A 19,410-nucleotide genomic window follows, 5' to 3' on the forward strand; every position below is an offset into this window, starting at 1 on the left:
TTTAATGAAGCCTACCATCAAAAACTCTTTCAGAGCTATACTACAAGAAATAGAGGACAAAGAGAGGGATGATAGGAGAGCCTGAGAGGGTAGGGGTGCGACTAGGACAGATCTAGGGATAGGAGGGACAAATGGTTCTACCCCAATCCCAAGAAAGATCCTTATGCCAAGAGTCTGTTGAAGCCTCCTCCTACTGGCCTCCTGTCCAACTTCTCAAAGGTGTCCATACAAATATTTGCCGGTTTTCATGGGGGGTGGGTGGTGACAGTGGAGAATGGAGGGTCAAAGCTACACTTCAGAAAACCAGTAATGGGCAAAAGCAGCTAAAAACTCAGGATCTGAGGTTCCCACACCTGCATTCCCTACAATGGTACTCACCACTGACTTAAGCAATGCAGAGCATGTAAGCATTAAGAGACTCCTTTGGCAGGGTGTGGTGGCTCATGCCTGTAATCCCAGCACTTTGGGAGGCCAAGGTGGGTGGATCACAAGGTCATGAGTTCGAGACCAGCCTGGCCAATATGATGAAACCCCATCTCTACTAAAAATACAAAAATTAGCCGGGCATGGTGGTGCATGTCTGTAGTCCCAGCTACTTGGGAGACTGAAGCAGAAGAATCACCTGAACCCAAGAGGTGAAGGTTGCAGTGAGCCGAGATCGTGCCATTGCACTCCAGCCTGGGTGACAGAGCGAGACTCCATCTCAGGAAAAAAAAAAAAAAAGAGAGACTCCTTCAGGGATCCAATTGCAAAAATAACAAAATGAGTGGATCTGCTTCATTCCTTATGCACCCTCTGTTAAGATGAATATGCTCTTCAAAATGGGGGAAGTTGGGAATACTTGGGAACTGTGTGGTTTGACCATTTCTGCCCCACTAAGTGACTAAATTTCACTTCCTGTTTAATGTGCTGGGCAAGTCCTGTACTCACTCACCCTCCCTCCCCACAATCTACTTTATTTTTCCAGGCACTCTGATGAGTTAAGTTGCCTGACACACCCCTTTCACCTATCCTCCTATCATGACCTATGACACAAACAACCTGAAGTTTCTCTGGAACATTTCATGATTCACAGTAAGTTCAAATCTTTCGTGTGTGGCCTGTAGGTCAGCCAGAGTACTTCATGTTTAACAGAAATGATTTATATTAAGCCATTAAATAGACTGTTAAAAAGACATAACTTGAAGGGGCCAAATTTATGAAGTGACTTCAAAAATACTATCTAAACAGTCAGAAACCCAGCCTAATAAAGACATTTCTTAGAAAGTAAAAAGAAAACATGTGATATATAATGAACTCTTAAGATAATTTCCTGTATAAATAACTATGTTAACTTTCCATCCTACCCCCTAGTATTTCTGATGCCGTGGCACTCTCTTCAATTGATGTTTTGCTAGGTGTGATAGATTTACAATTTTATTTTTAAAGCTGCTGCCCATGGCACACAGCTCTAAACAGCATGTGTTGTAATTATAAGCTGACTCATTAAACATTTCACTAGAAATCTGAAAAAATCAGTTTGCCTCACCTGTGACATTAGGATCACGCCTTGTTCTCCACTGAGGGACAAATACAGTAATGTTTCTGTTGCCAAGCTTCCAAAAATATTCAACCGCAATTGCAATTCCACGACAAGAAAAGAACTTTTTCAGACCGTGGCTAGAAATAACAGAGTAAAGAAAATAAATAAAATTTATTTCTGTTTAAAGCACAGTTTTACCATGAAAAGTTAACATACACATACAACAAACAATAACAAAGTTTCCTTTAATACTCTTACATTTTTGGCATTTAGTTCATAAAGTCAGGATGGAACCCACTGTAGGGGACAGAACTCTTAATAGTGTCTTAGGATTTTTCTCGCATTTTGTTAATCTAACTGGGTGTGCTGTTGTGACAGAAGGCAGTGAGCTCCATGGTAATACTTGTTCCCTGTGACAGAAGAAAGGGACAAAGATGTGACACGGTCATAACCCCTGCAACCTCCAAAGATGCTGCTGTGTCCTGTCCCAGGAGGGCCCCACTCTTTCCAGGGAATGGCTATATTTACTCAGTTTACAGCTTACGAGAAACATGTTGAGGGCAAGACTCAAATGAAACTTATGGAGGGGCTGTGAAAGGCTATTTTAAGAAAGCAGAAAGCAGGGAAAAAAGGTAAAAAGAAAGAAAGAAAGAAAAAAAACAACAATGAACAGTAGAGAACACAGGTCAGAACACTTTTTCTGTTAAGAGTCACACAGTCTCTGTCATACTACCCAACTCTGCGTGTGAAAACAGTCACAGACAGCTGTAAGTGAATGTGTGTGGCTGTGTTCCACATTTACAAAAACAGGTGGCGGGCCTGATTTGGCCCATAGTTTACAATCCTTAGTATAGAGGATTAAAAAATGCCAACCCCTCCATCCATAACACATTTCAATGGAAAGGAAGAAAGTACTTAAAATTTATGCTCCAGCAGTTAATTAAAAGTGGAGATAAAAAAGTTAAAAGTTTAAAATTCTGCAGGTGGTAATTTGTCTACTCATGGGTATTACAAAGAAAAAAAGACTAAAATCTTAAACAGTGATGCTGTAATTGATGAAATTAGCATAATCTATGTTCACTGCTTCAATGGTCACTTAGATTGCAGCGACAATACTCCTTGCATCTTCAGTCCTGTCTTCTTTCCACATCTAATGCTGCATGCCAAAATTGCTTTGTAGAAATACTTCACTTGCAAGTCCTGCCATGATGGGCATATGTGTCCTGAGTTAAACCCCGGCTCTCCTAATTCCAACCTACCCTGAAAATTCCAGTGAAAACTAACTTTTAAATGCAGCCCGAGGCCTTTGATTCTGCTCAGGGCCTTCAAAGGCACTGTCCTACACTAATGCTGCCTGGCTTCCAGGACCCCTCCTCGTCTGACTCATCAGAAAGGATCTGGCTAAGTGACCCTCCCACTACCATGCAACAACCCTCTTGGTTTTGACCAGGTCTTGCCATCTCACCCCTCCTGGTCTGAGCCTTTCCTTGTGTTGCTTTCTATATGTGCGATGCTCTTGCACCTTTCCTTGCTCCTTCTTCAAATGCCCTCAGGACTGAATGCGCTGAATTCTGGCCCCTCTTCTATGAAGCTATTTCTAGACACAGGGCCTCTCTCAGCCTCCTTCCTCTTCTGAATTCCAACCCTGTACGGTGCACCAGAATCACAGAGATAGAATGGCATTTAGATGCCTGTTAGAAAAAGGAGTCACTAGGGAAGGAGCAGCCTGCCTGGGTTGCACAGCCAGGGGAATGAGCTGGATTAGACTCTGACTTCCTCACACCTGCCTTTTCCACGACCCCACCTGCATGTGCGTTCCTTGAGAGCAGAAAGAGGCTGGACACTTCACGAACATCTAATGCTCTGTGAGATTCAGAAGAGCTACTCACAGACTCCTCTTTTAAAGGCTATTTCTTTTCAGCGAACCATAAATATTTCAGAGGCTCTTACCCCAGAAAATATATGTAAATAAACAAACCCAATCTTGATAATTCAGGAGTGCTTTGTTTATCTAAAGGCATTCAAATATGACAAGAAGGTAGCAAAGTGACATTTTAACTAGAAAAAAGACTGGGGTGGTTCTTTAGGGGGGCCTTTTTTAATCTTTCAAAATTATAAATCATCCATCACTCTAATTGCTTAACAGCAGGGACCATGCCTAGAGTTAACGTCAACCACAGCCCTAATTTGAAAATCCACAACAGAACAACCTGCTGGTTCTTAGAAAAACCAAGAAATATGTATATTTAGTCCGCAAAAGGATAATCCTTGAGAGAACTGCACTGAAAAGGTTTTTAAGGTGGCTCCCTGATTATTTGACAGATACAAATGTGTGCTACCTACTCTCCCTCTTTTCCTTAATAGCTTCTGGTGATGGCAAGAGGAGGAACTGGATAGAGGAGGAGTACCCAGTTCAATTCCACTGGGTCACTACGTAACAAGGGTGGAAATGCAGAACGATGAATTCTGCTGCCCTGGACTCCTTACAAGTCTAGAGGGGGAACAAATGGAGTTTCTAGAAACATCAGCTCTCAACTAAATTCCAAAATGTTATTCTCAGTGATAAGATCATATCACTTTTGATACTCTAAAAAAATCTCAGGAATGGAATTAAAACAGAGGTTCAAAATTCTGGTGGAGAACATACAGATTTACCCAAAAAATAAAACTACAACAACAAAAAATTAAGTGGAGCCAAATTATTGTCCTCAAAATAATACAGAGGGTCCATTAAGGACCGCCCATCCTACTTCAAGTTCTATACCCTGAGCAGGCATGTGCTTACTCATCACTGTCTCCTGGCCTCTCTGCAATCAAACCAGAGTAGCAAGTTGACAGGTAAACCCAGACCAAAGGTCTGTTTTGACCCAGAGGCAAAGTATATATATATAATAACACCTTGCTACTTACGGGAAGGCCAAAGCTCTGGGGCTCCCAGCTCCAAATACAGAATGAACAGTTATTAAGCCTGGGAGGCCAGGTGTGCAGGCCATCAAGAGATTTAAACGTCTGTTTCCATATAATTGGTTAAAGATTATATCATCTGGTTGCTTGCTTTATTATAGAATGCTGGCGACTAAAAGAAAGTGTCCAAAGCAGAGGAGAGATGGGTGACACACAGCTGATAAAAACTCATGGCAGCCATAGCACCGGACAGGGCAGTGTGGAGACAGCGGAAAGTCCTTTCTGAGTTACCCAGGAAAAATTTCTTTTTATGGAACCCTAATATGGCAAAGACTAGTATGAAAACAAAAAGGTTAAAATACATAATTCTGGCAAGGGAAGGGGCAAACCTCATCTACATGGAAAACTATCACCCCATTCGTCAGGGGTTCTCATGGTGACGTTTCAGGCTGACAGAGCCCAAATGTTTCTTGGCCACTACTGTGCTGTCTAGCCATACATCACAAAACAATTTCCACTTACTCATCATTTGACTCATTCATGGTGACGAGGGGGCAAGAACAAGATATACAAAATTGGCAGCACTAAACAGGGTACTGTGGAGGTTTTCACAGGTGGTATGGGCTGCAGACCTCATTCTGGATAGGAAAATGAACAAAGGCTTTACAAAAATACATTGAAGGGTGGGCCTAGGCTGCTTTAGGGTGGGGCCCACACCAACAGATCCTATTGCTTAAGGAATCAAATAAGTACTTCCCCAACTACTTGGGTCAAATCAGTAAGCTTTAGTTAGCAGTGCTGTGCAACCCAAGACTTAAGTATCCAATGATGCCTTGGCCTGAAAATTCCAGCCTTAACTTCTGCTGGAGGAGAGAGGGTCTACAGCAGCTCTGGGGAAAGACATTATGGGTCCAAATCTCTATCTACGTAACCCTGGAAAACATTTTTAAGCCACTTCATGTTGTATAAATTACAACTTTTGCCTCACAGTTGGTGTGAAGGCTGCATTTTTAAAAATACAGTGCCTGACACATTATAATGGGTGTTTCGACTTTAAAATCCCAAATATTTGTTGCATTAAATATATGGTCTCAGTGAAAAATCTAAACTGGCCACTGGAATAGTAACCATGAAGTTACAAATGGGTAGTAGAAAGCCACTAAAAAAAATCCTACACTGGGCATGGTAAGGCATGCCTATAGCTTCAGCTACTAGGAAAGATTGGCCGAATCCAGGAGTTCGAGTCCAGCCTGGGCAAAATAGTGAGACTTCACCTCTTAAAAAAAGAAAAATTCTAATTTGCCTTTAATTCATCAACAAGTTTTTAATGAGTTCCTACTGTGTGTCAGGGACTATGGGTATTAGAGGTAATTCATTGAACAGAAGAAACACAAATCAGTTTCTTCATGGAATCTAGGCAAAGTTAATTCACACTTAACATTGAAGCAACTGATTTAAAATACGGGCTGATTTTTTTCCAACCTACAAAAAAAATTGAGGTAAAATTCACATGACTAAAATTCAATGGCATTTACTACATTCACAATGCCGTGCAACCACCACTTACACCTAGTTCCAAAATGTTTGTCACTCCAAAATAAAACTATACCCATTATGCAGTTTCTTCCTAGAATATGGGTAAATCTTAATTACTGACATTTTCAGAACAATACATCAAATTAAGTACAAGTCTGTCTCCTTAAAATAACACATTCACTTGTTAAAATATTGCCTTTAAACACAGACATCTGTGAATCCAAAGAAAATGTAAACCCTCCCAAAACAATCAGTTTTCCAAAAAAAAAAAGCTTGCAGCTTTCTCTTAGTGTAATAATTGGTAGTTTTCAAAAGAGATGATACTGTACTCAGGGCATTAGGAAACATGTGGGAGGGTGTTTGGGGTGTCACAATGACTGGGGAAGGATATTATAAGCAAAGTGGGAGGGACTAGATTTGCAAAACATCCTGTCACAGATAGGTAACACCACTCTAAATTCCAAAAGTGACCCTGCTGAGAAATATGCCTGTTAACTACCCCAAAAGGTTTTTAAAAAGCATCAGGATCACTGCTCATTCTATGTTAACTTGCATTTCCTATTTGGAAAATCCTTCCACATACAGAAAAGTGAAAGAGGATGAGAATTGCTCACAATTGTGACCTAAATTTTGTGTCACCAGTTGGCTCAAGAAATCATAACAATGAAGAACTTGTTCCGGGCTTGGGGTGTGGGTGACTGAAGTTGACATTTCTGCTTAGATATCGCTATGCAGCTGCGGGTCATTTGCTGGGTTTCCCCTAATAGGGCTGCCAAAAAAAACCAAAGTGAAATGACAATAAACATGATTTGGAAATGAAGGTAAACATACTGCATATTTTTGCTGCCTGTCTTCAAATTTTAACATCTGAAATGATGGCATTTTCTTTTGACAGCAAAACACAGCATCGATAATTCATTCAAATAATAAAAGCAGAATAATCCTTATATTTTAAAAAATACATTATTAAAATATTTATGAACATATAGCTGAGATTTCCTTCAAAATAATAGGGGTGGAAGGAAGAGGTAAGGGCTAGGATGAAACAAGACTGATCATGAGCTGGTAGTTATTGAAGGTGAGTGAGGAACCCATGGGAATTCATTATCTTGTGTATCTGAAAATCCTAATAAAAAAATTTACAAACCAAACAATTACAAATATACTATAAACATGTATTTCAAAAATAACATTTATTTTTCAATCCTAATAGGTATTCTTAAAACTCAGGGCATTAACTGATCTCTCAGAACTCCCAAAAAAGAAGTTACACAAACATTCGGTAATTCAGAAAAGTATTTTTAAGATTTGGCAACTTCTTCCTCATTCCATGTCCAGGTGCCCTGTTTATTGAATTGTAGCTACTTAAAATGCCAGACCTTGAATATTTCTTCAAAAATCAATGGTGTTAAATTAAATTTGGCCTAAAGTTGCCTCCATAGTATGTGAACAAAATTGCAACCTAAGAGTATTCTTGTAAAAAAAAAAAAAAAAAAAAAAAAGGCTGAGTCTCAGCCAATCACAGCAGCTAAGCTTCAGCCAATCACAGGCTGGCAACTGTTCAGACCACATCTACATAAGGCAAATGCCTCATCACAGGATGCCTGGATAAGGCAAATGCCAGCCTGTAGGCAATCAAGTTGTTTCTGCAGGGCACTTCCCTCTTCTGCTGATAAACACCATGGGCCCTCATTGCTGAGTGAAGCTCTATGAACCTCTCCTGGTTTAGGGTGCTGCCAGATTCATTAATCATTGTTTGTGCAGATCAACTCTGCTAAATTTAATTTGCCCGAAGTTTTTCTTTTAACAATGGGGTGACTGGTTTTGAAAACAGAAGGCAGACTTTACTTTGAAATGATATGGTAAAGATGTCCTTAAGGACAGGTCAGAAAGCAACAGATTGCAGCAACTGAAACTCTGAACAGTTAAGTGACCTGCCCCAAATCAAACAGCTGGTCCACAGTGCGGGGAGGCTCTTGACCCTCACACTCTTCTTAGCCACGATCTTAAACTGCCCCTTAGAAAAGAAACTCAAGCGTACAGGTTTCAAATCAGAGGATTTTCAACTAAGAGGAGTTCCAAGACAGGCTAACTAGAAACAACGGGTTCATTAAATGATGTCTTTTACTAAAAACAAATATTATAAACTTTTAGTAAGAGCAGAGGCCCACAATGAAGCTCAAACTAACTTCCTTTGAAAGGAAACTGCCATTGCTCTATCCAGAGAAGTACATCACACCTATTACCACTGTACACTCTAGGCTAGAGAATCAGGCATACTCTAACAAAAGATTAAAAAATCCTTGTGCTTTAAGCTTTGTTTCCTTATTTAATTAGAACATAATGGTACTTACAGTATTAAGAATGTAATGACTTAAAAGTTACTATACTACCTATCACTGAGCAATGCAATGTGAAAAGATAATCTTCTATCCTCTCTTGCCCTTAGAAATTAAGTTCAGCAGGGTGAAGTAAAGTTCATGAGTTCACAGAAGATGGACTGACAAAACCTTTCCAATCAGTTGGTTCCCATTCCCCTCCACATCCAACCCTAACGCTACAGATCAACTATATACAACATGTATGTATAGTTCCTATATACATGTGATTCTCAGACACCATTTAGAGCCCTATTTAAAATAAAACAATCTGCAGAGAATGGACTTACGTAATTGCAACATTGCTCCCATCTATAACAATGTGCTTCAAATCCGTTCTCCCTGGTTCATTTTTTAATTCCAGCTTGTAGGGTACTTTTAGAGTATCTCGAAACCTTTGAACCCCAGTAACTGAGGAATCAATATGATCAGAAGGTCCTGCCGACCTTGCATCAGCAACTGAAGGTAACAGCTGGGGCAGTGGCATTGGTGGAGAAAGGGTTGAACAATTTGGCTTAGAATGAGGAGAACTACAACATCCTAAACGTTTTTCACAGGCAGATTTCATATTATTTGGAAGCAAGGGTTCTGGCTGCTGGTGTAAACCATTTTCAGGAAAAACTGGAACTCTGGGCTGGTGACTTGAAGCTCCCCTTGAAACAAAATTGACTTCTTTGGGACTTGAAGAGGCAACAGAAGGTGAAAGGCCATCAGTTTCAGGGTCTATGTTACAAATGTAGTTCTGGTTTGAACCCCAGAATTCATGTTTCTGTTCTATTGGCACTGTTCTGAAAGTATTAATTCTGCAATTTGAGGTACATGGTTTAGCTTCCACTTTGAATGGTAACTGAGAAAATTTTTCTGCCATATTTTGCTGTGCGTGAGTCTGTGTTTTCTTTGGAGTGGAATCAGTTGTAAGCTCATTTGTGCTGCTATAAACACCTTTATTTTTGGTTTTGTTGGTCTCCGGATACATTGTACCAGCTGAAAATTCTCTGTCTTCTTGGAATCTTTTATTTTCTTTTTCAATTTCCTCTAAGAGCAATAATGGTTCAGTAGATGGTCCATACACCTTAATGACTTTTTCAACAATTTCTTGGGAATAGCCCATGGTTTTAAAAAAGTTTACGAGGATGTTGTATTCCATTTCCTCAGTAGTTTCTTTTATATCTGGACTTAAATTTTCAGAATCAGTAGAAGAATCAGATAGGTCAGCTATTACATTTCCAGCCAATGTCTTAGCATCATGTAAAATCTCCCCCTCCTGAACATTTTCCAAAGAAAACTGCTTCTTGGTACGCCTTTCTTCAGAATCAGAAAATCTCCTTTTCTGACAAATTCTCTCATTGGAAAGTGCCTCTTCATCTGGGGTTAGACCATTTATTGGATCAAAAAGCACATCTGGTGAGCTAGAAAGGACTGTGTCCATTTGTTTTGTAAGCTCAGAAACAGGAGTCCCAGCTTTATTTCTTGCCTCTTCCTGCAAAACACTTTCATCTCTGGAAATATTCAGCCCTGTGGCAGCATTCTGTGTAAACTCTGTTTGTTGAGAATCTCTAATTTCAGTAACATCATCATCTGTTTCAAAGAGATTCTCCTCACCTTGTGTGAGTGTCAAAAGTTCTTTTTTCAAGGAAGTGGGCAAAATCAGCAAATCCATTGTGTAATTGTCTGCATGGGCTTCAACAAATTGTTTGAATTCCCTTTTCACCTCTGATTCTTTCTGACTACTGGGTAGGTTCTCTTTATTTTCAAAGAGCTTTACAAACTGCTGAATGTGACTCCTAGCCATGACCACGGCCTCAGCACTTCCTCTGATGCCAAGAAGGCCAATGTCCAGAATGCAGAGGTCAGCACAAGTATCCTGAATCAAGCTTTTCAGAAACAGGCTCTCTGCCCCAACAAAAATGCAGTGCATGTCTTTGGGGTAACATTCTCTTTCTTCTAGTTCAGGTTCACAGATTCCTTTAATATATTCCTGTAAAGAGAAAATAAGAAATTAGGTCAATTTACAAAAGTTCCTTATAGCACATAATAAATTACACATGTAACTACAAATGTCAGGCCAATTTTACAAAAATCACAAGCATGTTTGTAATTTTGAACAAAACGTCATGTTTTAAATAAAACATTGAAAGTAACAGATATAACTTGCTTAAATCATCTTTAGAGGAACTGAAAAATTTTCATCCAAATCTAAAAGGTGGGTATTTTGTAACATTTTATGCAATGTGATCTTAGGGATTTGCTGAGCTACACAGTGAATAATCCCAAGGATGGATTTATTTACATCTCTAATGAAAAGACATCTTTGCTTGTTACCAGTAATGTATTACTTCCATGACATAATCAATCATGAAATAATCAAATCAAGTGATTGACTAGAGAACAAATCTTGACTTTTGCTACTATATACCCTTGGTTTCCAGATTTCTTGAAGGTATAAAGAATAACACTAATTTTTTTTTTTGTTTTCAGAGCAAAAGCAAGCTTATTAAGAAGCAAGAATAACATTAACAAAAATTTTTTTTCCAGTTGGTTGAAACAATCTATGTACTGTATGATTTTTTGTCTGTTTTCTAAAGAAAACCAGACTGTTAAATTAAATGCAGATCTAATAGAACAAGTGAATGCTGGACAGTATTGCTGTTCTCAAATGCTGGTATTAAAAGGAGGTTGAAATGAGGCAAGAAAGGAAACTGAATTCTCTTAGCAATTAGTTGCTACTGGAGTCAGAAGTATGAATCAAGCAGACAAGCAAACACACACACAGGAACATACCTGTTAATAACTTTGGCTCTGGGGTCGGTGTCTTGGTCTAAAATTCCAGCCATATGACAGGTACTATCTTGCTCAAGTTACCTAATCCCTCTAAGCCCAGTTTCCTCAACTATAAAAGGAGTGTAACTGCAGGGGTTTTGAGGGAATTCAAAAAGATAATGGAAGTTAAAGTCTCGACAACAGCGCCTTGTACATAGTAAGTGCTTACTAAACAGTAACAACGCTGTTACTTAAATGATCAGTTAAAATTCTGGACAGACATTTGTAGGAAATGAGTCTGGAGATATCTGATCTATACTTTAAACTAAAATTAGAATGGTGTTACCAAAAAGTTAAACCTGTGCAGCACCAGTCAAGAAGAGGTATGGTAAGCCTGTACTTACTATATACTTGCTGTGATAGTTACACAACTTCAGTGAGAATTAATATTCAAACGTGTGTAAATATTCCTTGTGCATCTGAAATTTAGAACTACAACATCTTTATAAGTAGATGAAACAGCAGATATATGAGCTCTCTTACCTCCTTCTAAAAGCACCTGAAGTATTTGTGGTCTTGGTGGTAAAGCATGGAGGTAACTGGTGCTGGATAGAGGAGCTCTGTTATTTTTTTAGAGACAGGGTCTGTTGCCCAGGCTCGAGTGCAGTGGTGTGATCTTGGCTCACTGCAACTTCTACCTCCCAGGCTCAAGCGATCCTCCCATCTCAGCCCCCTGAGTAGCTGGGACTACAGGCATGCACCGCCACACCTGGCTAATTTTTGTATATTTTGGAGAAACGAGGTTTCATCATGTGGCCCAGGCTGATCTCAAATCCCCTGATGAGCTCAAACAATCTGCCTGCCTTGGTCTCTGAAATGCTGGGGTTACAGGTGTGAACCACTGCATCTGGCTAAGCTCTGTCTTTTTAATGGGGCAGCTTGCTATTTCTGTGAACATGTCAACTGAGTTAAACATAAAGTAATATAACTTATCCACTTTTCCTGAATGTGCAGCAGTGTTAAAGACTGAAGTCAGCATCCCTGAAGATCTCCAAAGAGGCAACATTTAGCTATCACTTGTTTGAAATTATGCTGTATTTAGGTTGTGGCTTTAACGTTTTAAAATTTATTTTGAAATAATTATAGGTTCTCAAGAAGTTCCAAAGGTACTACATAAAGTCCTGTGTACTCTTCAGTTTCCCCTAATCACTGCATCTTATGTAATTACAGTACAATTTCACAGTCAGGAGATTTACACTGACACATTTCTGTCTATATAGTTCTATTATATGTATAGTCATTTTATCATATGTGCAGCTTCCTGAAACTACCACCTCAGTCAAGATATGGAACTATTCCATCACCACAAAGATTTCCCTCATTACCCCTTTACAGTCATGTCCACCTACTCCTACCTTCCATCCCTAACCCCTGGGAATTTTTCATGTCTATAATTTTGTGACTTCAAGAATGCTATATAAATAGAATTACATACGACTTTTGGGGTTCACTTTTTTCACTCAACATACTGCTGTTGAAATCCATTCAAGCTGCTGCATATATCGAGTTCATTCCTTGTTACTGCTCAGTTGTATTCCATGGGATGGATGAACCAGTTTTTTTAATCCATCTCCCTACATTTTAGTTGTTCCTATTTGGAACTACTACAAATAAAGCTGCTATGAACACTCATGTGCTAGTTTTTATGTGAACTCAAGTTTCATTTCTCTGGGCTATGCTCAGGAGGGCAACTGCTGTTGGGTCGTATGTGTGTGTTTAGTTTTACAAGGGACCGCCAAACTACTTTCCAGAATGGTTATACTATTTTACATTTCCCCACCCATGTTTGAGAGATCCAGTTTCTCCATAACTTTGCCAGAATTTGCCAGTCACTATTTTTTATTTTACTTGTTCTAATAGGAGTGTAGTATTTGGTCTTAGTTTACATCTCCCTAATACAGTGGTGTTAAATATCTTTCCATGTGCTAATAACCAGCTACATATTCTCTTTGGTAAAATACTTAATCCTTTTGTCCACTCTCTTCCTTGAAAAAGTTTTCTTTTAGGCCAGGTGCGGTGGTTCATGCCTGTAATCCCAGCACTTTGGGAGACCGAGGCAGGCAATCACGAGGTCAAGAGATTGAGACCATCATGGCAAACATAGTGAAACCCCGTCTCTACTAAAAATACAAAAATTAGCTGGGCATGGTGGCGCACGCCTACAGTCCCAGCTACTCGGGAGGCTGAGGTAAGAGCACTTGAACCTGGGAGATGGAGGTTGCAGTGATCCAAGATCATACCACTGCACTCCAGCCTGGCAACAGAGCGAGACTCCACCTCAAAACAAAAAATAAAAAAAAAAAAAAGTTTTAATTTAGCCTGGGCAACATGGTGAAACCCCGTTTCTACAAAAAATAAGCCGGGAATGTTGGTGTGTACCTGTAGTTCCAGCTACTTGGGAGGCTGAGATGGGAGGATCGCTTCAGTCCAGGAGACTGAGGCTGCAGTAAGCTGAGATCATGTCACTGCTTTCCAGCCTGGGCAAAAGAGCGAGACCCTATCTCTAGAAATTTTTTTAAATTTTTAATTGACAAATTATTGTATATGGAAAAAAATTTTTTTTTTTTTTTTTTTTTTGAGATGGAGTTTTGTTCTAGTCACCCAGGCTGGACTGGAATGGCACAATCTCCCGGGTTCAAGCGATTCTCCTGCCTCAGCCTCCCAAGTGGTTGGGATTACAGGCACGTGCCACCACACCTGGCTAATTTTGTATTGTTAGTAGAGATGGGGTTTCACCGTATTGGCCAAACTGGTCTTGAACTCCTGCCTCAGCCTCCCAAATTCTGGTATTACAATTAGTTGCTACTGATTGAAGCAGTCTATATCCCATGATTTTTTGTCTGTTTTCTAAAGAAAACCAGACTGTTAAATTAAATGCAGATCTAACAAAACAAGGGGATGCTGGCCTGAGCCACTGTGCCCAGCTGATTGTATATATTCATGGGCCACACAGGGAAGTCTTAATACATACAATGTATAGTGAGCAGAACAGGTTAATCAGCATATCCATCTCAAACATTTAGCACTTCTCTGTGTTGTGAGCACTCTATATCCTCCTTCTAGCTATTTGAAACTATGAATTATTGTTAACTATAGTCATTCTACAGTGATATGAAACACTAGAATTTATTCTCCCCAGGGAGCTGTAATTTTGTATCTATTAACAAATCTCTCCCTTTCCTTTCTAGTCTCTAGTATGCTTCTGTCCATTTTCTAACTGGGTTGTTTTATTACTGTTGGGTTTTGAGAGCTCTTTATATATTCTAAGAGTCTTTTGTCAAATATGTGGCTTGTAGATATTTTCTCCTGGTCTGTAGTTTGTCTTCCCATCCTCTTAACAGGGTGTTTTGTGACAGCAAGTTTTTAATTTTAAGGAAGTTCAATTTATCGATTTTATTCTTCACCAAGCCTGAGGTACTGAAGACCTCTCCAATGTTATCTTCTAAGTTTTACATTTAAACCTATGATCCATTTTTAGTACATTTTAAAATAAGGTGTGAGGGTTACCTTGATCTTCACGTTTTTGCCTATAGGTACAATATTGCTGTAGCATCATTTCTTGAAAAGGCTATTCTTTCACCACTGAATCGCACTTTTGTCAAAAAATCACGTGGCCATACTTGTGTGGAGCTACTTGTGAGTTCCCTATTCTGTTCCAATCTATGTGTCTATCCCTTCATCAAGACCACACTGTTTTGATTACTGTTAACTGTATAATTTCTTTAAATTGGGTAATGATTTGCTCCCTCTTTATAATTTTTAATTGCTTTAATTATTCCATTTCCTTTGTCTTCCCATACATACTTTTAGAATAATTTTGTCTGTGTCTACAAAATATCTTGCTGGAATTTTATCAGCAATTGTGCTGACAATTACGTGTCAGCAAGAGACATGAATCTGAGCATAACTGACATCTGCTGAGTCTCCTGATCCATGAACCTGGTATTGCTATCCATTTATTTAGATCTCATTTGCTTTCTTTCATTAGCCTTTTGAGTTTGAGAATACAAATCCTGTACGTTTTCCAAGATTTCATGTTTTAAGAATTTTATTTTTCTGAGTGATTGTGCATGGTGTTGTATTTAAAATTTTGGTTTCTATGTGTCCATTGTTAGTATATAAAAATGTAATTGATTTCTGTATGTTAATCATGTATCTTGAAACCTTCCTGAACTCACTTATTCCTATTAAAAGTTCAAGGATCTGTGTGTATGTGTAGTTTCCTGGGGAATTCCTACACAGACAATTATGTCATCTACAAATATTTCTTCTTTTCTGACTTATATGCCGTTTATTTTCTTGCCTTACTGCAGTGGCTAGAAAGTACAGCACTATGTTGGGGAGCAGTGGTGTGAGCAAATATGCTTGCCTTGTTAATGATCTACAGAGAAAAGCACTCAGTCTTTCCCACCATTAAGAATGATGAAACCTGGAAAGTTTTTACCGACGTTCTTTATCACACTGAGGAAGTTACCTATTCTCTAGGATCATGAACATGGATGGGTGTTGAAATCTGTCAAATGCTTTACTGCATCAACTGATAAAATCCTGTGATTATTTTTCTTCCTCAGCCTGTTAATATGGTTGGTTACACTGACTTCTGAATACTGAACCAGCCTTACATCCCTGGAATAACCCCTACATGATTATGGTATATAATTCTTTTACATATTGCTGAATTATATTTGTAAATATTTTGTTAAGAATCTATAAGGACTTTTTCCTTTTTGGTACTGTTTTTGTCTGGGTTTACCATCAGGGTAATACAGGCTATACATGAGTTAGAAAGTGTTCTCTCCTCTTGCAGTTCTTGGAAGAGATTCTATAGAACTGATGTTCATTCTTTTTTAGACATTTTGTAGAATTCTCCAGTGAAACAACCTGGGCCTGGAGATTCCTTTTATAGGAGTTCAAAAATTATCAATTCAATTTCCTTAATAGATAGTTTTGAATAGCCTTATAGCTATTTCATATGAAGTGAGTCATGGTAGTTTGTGCCTTTTGAGGAACTGGTCCATTTCAACTAAGTCACCAAATTTATGTATGTAGAGTTGTTTGTAGTTTTCTTATCTTTCTGATGTCTGCAAAGACACCCTGGTTTCATTCCTGATATTAGTAGTTTGCAGCTTCTCTCATCTTTGTTAGTGTTGCTAAGAGACTTGTCGACTTTACTAATCGTTTCAAAGAACAAGCTTTCATTTCACTGATTTTCTCTATGTGTTTTCAGCTTCATTAATTTCTGCTCTTTATTATAAATGTTCCTTCTGCTTGCTTTGGGTTTATTTTGCTCTTCTTTTTCTAGTTCCTTGAACCTTAAATTATCAAGACTTTTCTTTTTTTTCATTATTATTATACAGGCGAGGTCTTGCTATGTTGTCAAGGTTAGTCTCAAACTCTTGGGCTCCAGCAATCCTCCCACCTTGGCCTTCCAGAGTGTTGGGATTTCAGGCGTGAGTCACTGGGCCCGGCCTGTTCTTTTCTACTGTAAGCGTTTAAGTGGCAGAAATTTCCCTTTCAGCATGGCTTTAGTGGCATCCTGAAACTTTGATATGCTGCATTTTCATTTAGTTCATATATTTTTTCAAAATTTCCCTTTGACTCATAAATTTAGAAGTGTTATTTAGTTTTCAAGTTTTTGAAGATTTCCTGCTATCCTTCTGTTGGTGATTTTTAGTTGGATCTCTTTGTGGTCAAAACACTGTATGATTTCAATTATTTTAAATTTATTGAGAATTGTTTTGTAGCCCAGGATAAGGTCTATCTTGACACTTCTATGGGTGCTCATAAAGAATGTATATTCTGCTGTTGCTGACTGGGATGTTTTATAGATGTGTATTAGAACCTGGCTGGTTGATGGTGGTGCTGAGTTCTTCTAGATCCTCATTTATTTTCTGTTTAATGATTCCATCAACTGTTGAGAGAAGGGTGTTGAGGTCTCCAACTATAACTGTGGATTTATCAAGTTCTCCTTTCAGTTCTGCCAGTTTTTGGTTCACATATTTTGCAACTCTATTGTTAGGAATATAAACATTTAGCACTGTTGCATAATGTCTTCTTGAATTATCCCTCTTACTATTATGTAGTGTCTCTCTTAATCTCTGGTAACTTTCTTTGCTCTGAAGGCTACTGATAGTAATATTGGCACTCCAGCTTTCTTTTAAATAATGTTTGCATGGCACATGTCTTTCCTTCTTTCACTTTTTACTTACCTGTAATACTTGAATTCAGCTTCTTGAAGACATCAGATAATTTGATTATATGTTCTTAATCCACTATGACAGTGCCTGTCTTTTAATTGGAGTGTTGATTTACATTTAATGTAATTATTGGCAAATCTGCCTACCATTTCACTTGTTTTCTGCTTGCTTCCTATATTTGATTCCTGTTCTATCTTGCCTTCTTTTGCATTATACAAACACTTAGTATAATAATTTACCTATCACACTTTTTTTTCTTCGTGAGACACAATCTTGCTCTGTTGCCCAGGCTTCAGTTGCAGTGGCATGGATCTCGGCTCACTACAACCTCCATCTCTCAGGTTCAAGCGATTCTTGTACCTTAGCTTCCCAAGTAGCTGGGATTACAGGTGCACACCACCACGCCTGGCTAATTTTTTGTATTTTTAGTAGAGACGGGATTTTGCTATGTTTGCTAGGCTGGTCTTGAACTTCTGGGCTCAACTGATCCACCTACCTTGGCCTCCTAAAGTGCTGGGATTACAGGTGAGAGCCACCACGCCTGGCCCCTACTGCATTTTTATCTGTATCTCTTCATATAGTTTTTAAGTGGTGATGCTGATTACAATATTCTTTTCACAGCCTACTTATCATCACTATTCTATCATTTCATAAAACTATATCACTTACATACATGTTTCTTATTTTCTATATCATATGATGTTTTGACATCTTGGGGAACCTTTCGGACCATGAGAGGGGCTGGCTGCCCCTTTCAGAACCAGCTAATTCCTAGGGGTGGTCCCCAGCTTGTCTGGGGAATGCCTTTTAGGTGCAGACTGCCTGACCCAATGCTATGCTCCCTCCCATCTCTTTAAGTCTCACATACGAAGCCAATATTTCCCCTGCACTAAATCAACCTAAGGCCAGGTACCAGACAACCAGAGAGTCCCTATAAAGCCTGTGAGAATTATTCAAACTATCTAATCCGAAACTGTTTACCTCGCCCCGCCTTCCCTTTCTCACAGAAGCCCCAGTAAAGTCTCTGGCTTAGGCTTTCCTCTGACCTGCTTCTGCCTCCTGACCAAACCCTGATGCTTCCCCGTGGTCCTGCATGGCATGGCATGTCCCCTTCTCTCAGCAAATGTAAATAGTAAATTTTTTCACTGGCACTGACCTGTGTTGTCACCTCCATAAATTCAAATCCCATTGGTAAAAATTTTAGGACACCAGCATACCAGTTTCTTTATTCCTGGTTCCTTTCCTCTCTCCCAATGTTAGGTTACAGTGATCTCACACATTGCATTTACATGCATTTGAAACCCCATCAGACAATATTTTAATTTTTGCTTTCAATGTATGAAACTCATTTTAAAGAAATCAAGAGGAGAAAGTAATCTATTACATTTATCCAGATATTTACCATTTATATTTGAAGAACTTTCCTTAGGAGAATTCCTAAGGAATAGACTCTTTGGTGTAGACTGTGGGCAATAATTTCTCTTTAGTTTTTCTTCAACTGAGAATGCTTTATTTCACTTTCATTCTTGAAGGATTTCACTGGATAGAGAAATCTGGGTTAACATTTTTTTTTTTTCTCCCCAGCAAACAGAATACAAGAAAATAGGTTAACATTTCTTGTCTTTCATCACTTAATATTGTGCCACTTTCTTCTGTCCTTTGCAGTTTCTGATAAGTCACAGTCATTTGAATTGTTGTTCCCCCACAATGTGGTATGATTTTCCCTGGATGCTTTCATGATTTTTACGTTCTCAATTTTCAGCAGTGTGCTTTCGATGTGTCTGGGTACGGAAATCTTTGGGTTTATTCTGGTTGTGTTCCGTGAGCTTCTTGAATCATCATGTTTATATCTTTTGCCAAACTTGAAATGTCTTCAGCAATTATTTCTTCAAATACTTTTTCAGGATCACATACTTTTGCCATTTGGTTCCTCTATCTTCTATTTCTTTGCTGAAACTTACTTTTTCTAATGGTTTTAAGAGTATTTAAGATTGCCTGTGGAGTGCTTTCAGTTGCTGGTTGAATATTTTAGTCTTTCATCAAATAACTGCAA

At 38.8% G+C, this 19,410-nt stretch overlaps 1 protein-coding gene across 2 annotated transcripts in view; it reads right to left on the reverse strand.

Moving 5' to 3' along the window:
- The window catches only part of N4BP1 (NEDD4 binding protein 1), a 79,980-nt gene that overhangs the window by 9,269 nt on the left and 51,301 nt on the right, over positions 1–19,410 (reverse strand). For both annotated transcript variants that reach the window (XM_017868728.1, XM_017868719.1), the window contains 2 exons: positions 8,631–10,318; positions 1,529–1,659 (listed from right to left, as the gene is read on the reverse strand). In XM_017868728.1, the coding sequence (XP_017724217.1) occupies positions 1,529–1,659; positions 8,631–10,318 (1,819 nt within the window). The remainder of the gene's footprint in view (positions 1–1,528; positions 1,660–8,630; positions 10,319–19,410) is intronic.

The sequence above is a fragment of the Rhinopithecus bieti genome, unplaced genomic scaffold (assembly GCF_001698545.2).
Source record: "Rhinopithecus bieti isolate Rb0 unplaced genomic scaffold, ASM169854v2 scaffold_618, whole genome shotgun sequence".
NCBI classification, from domain to species: domain Eukaryota; kingdom Metazoa; phylum Chordata; class Mammalia; order Primates; family Cercopithecidae; genus Rhinopithecus; species Rhinopithecus bieti.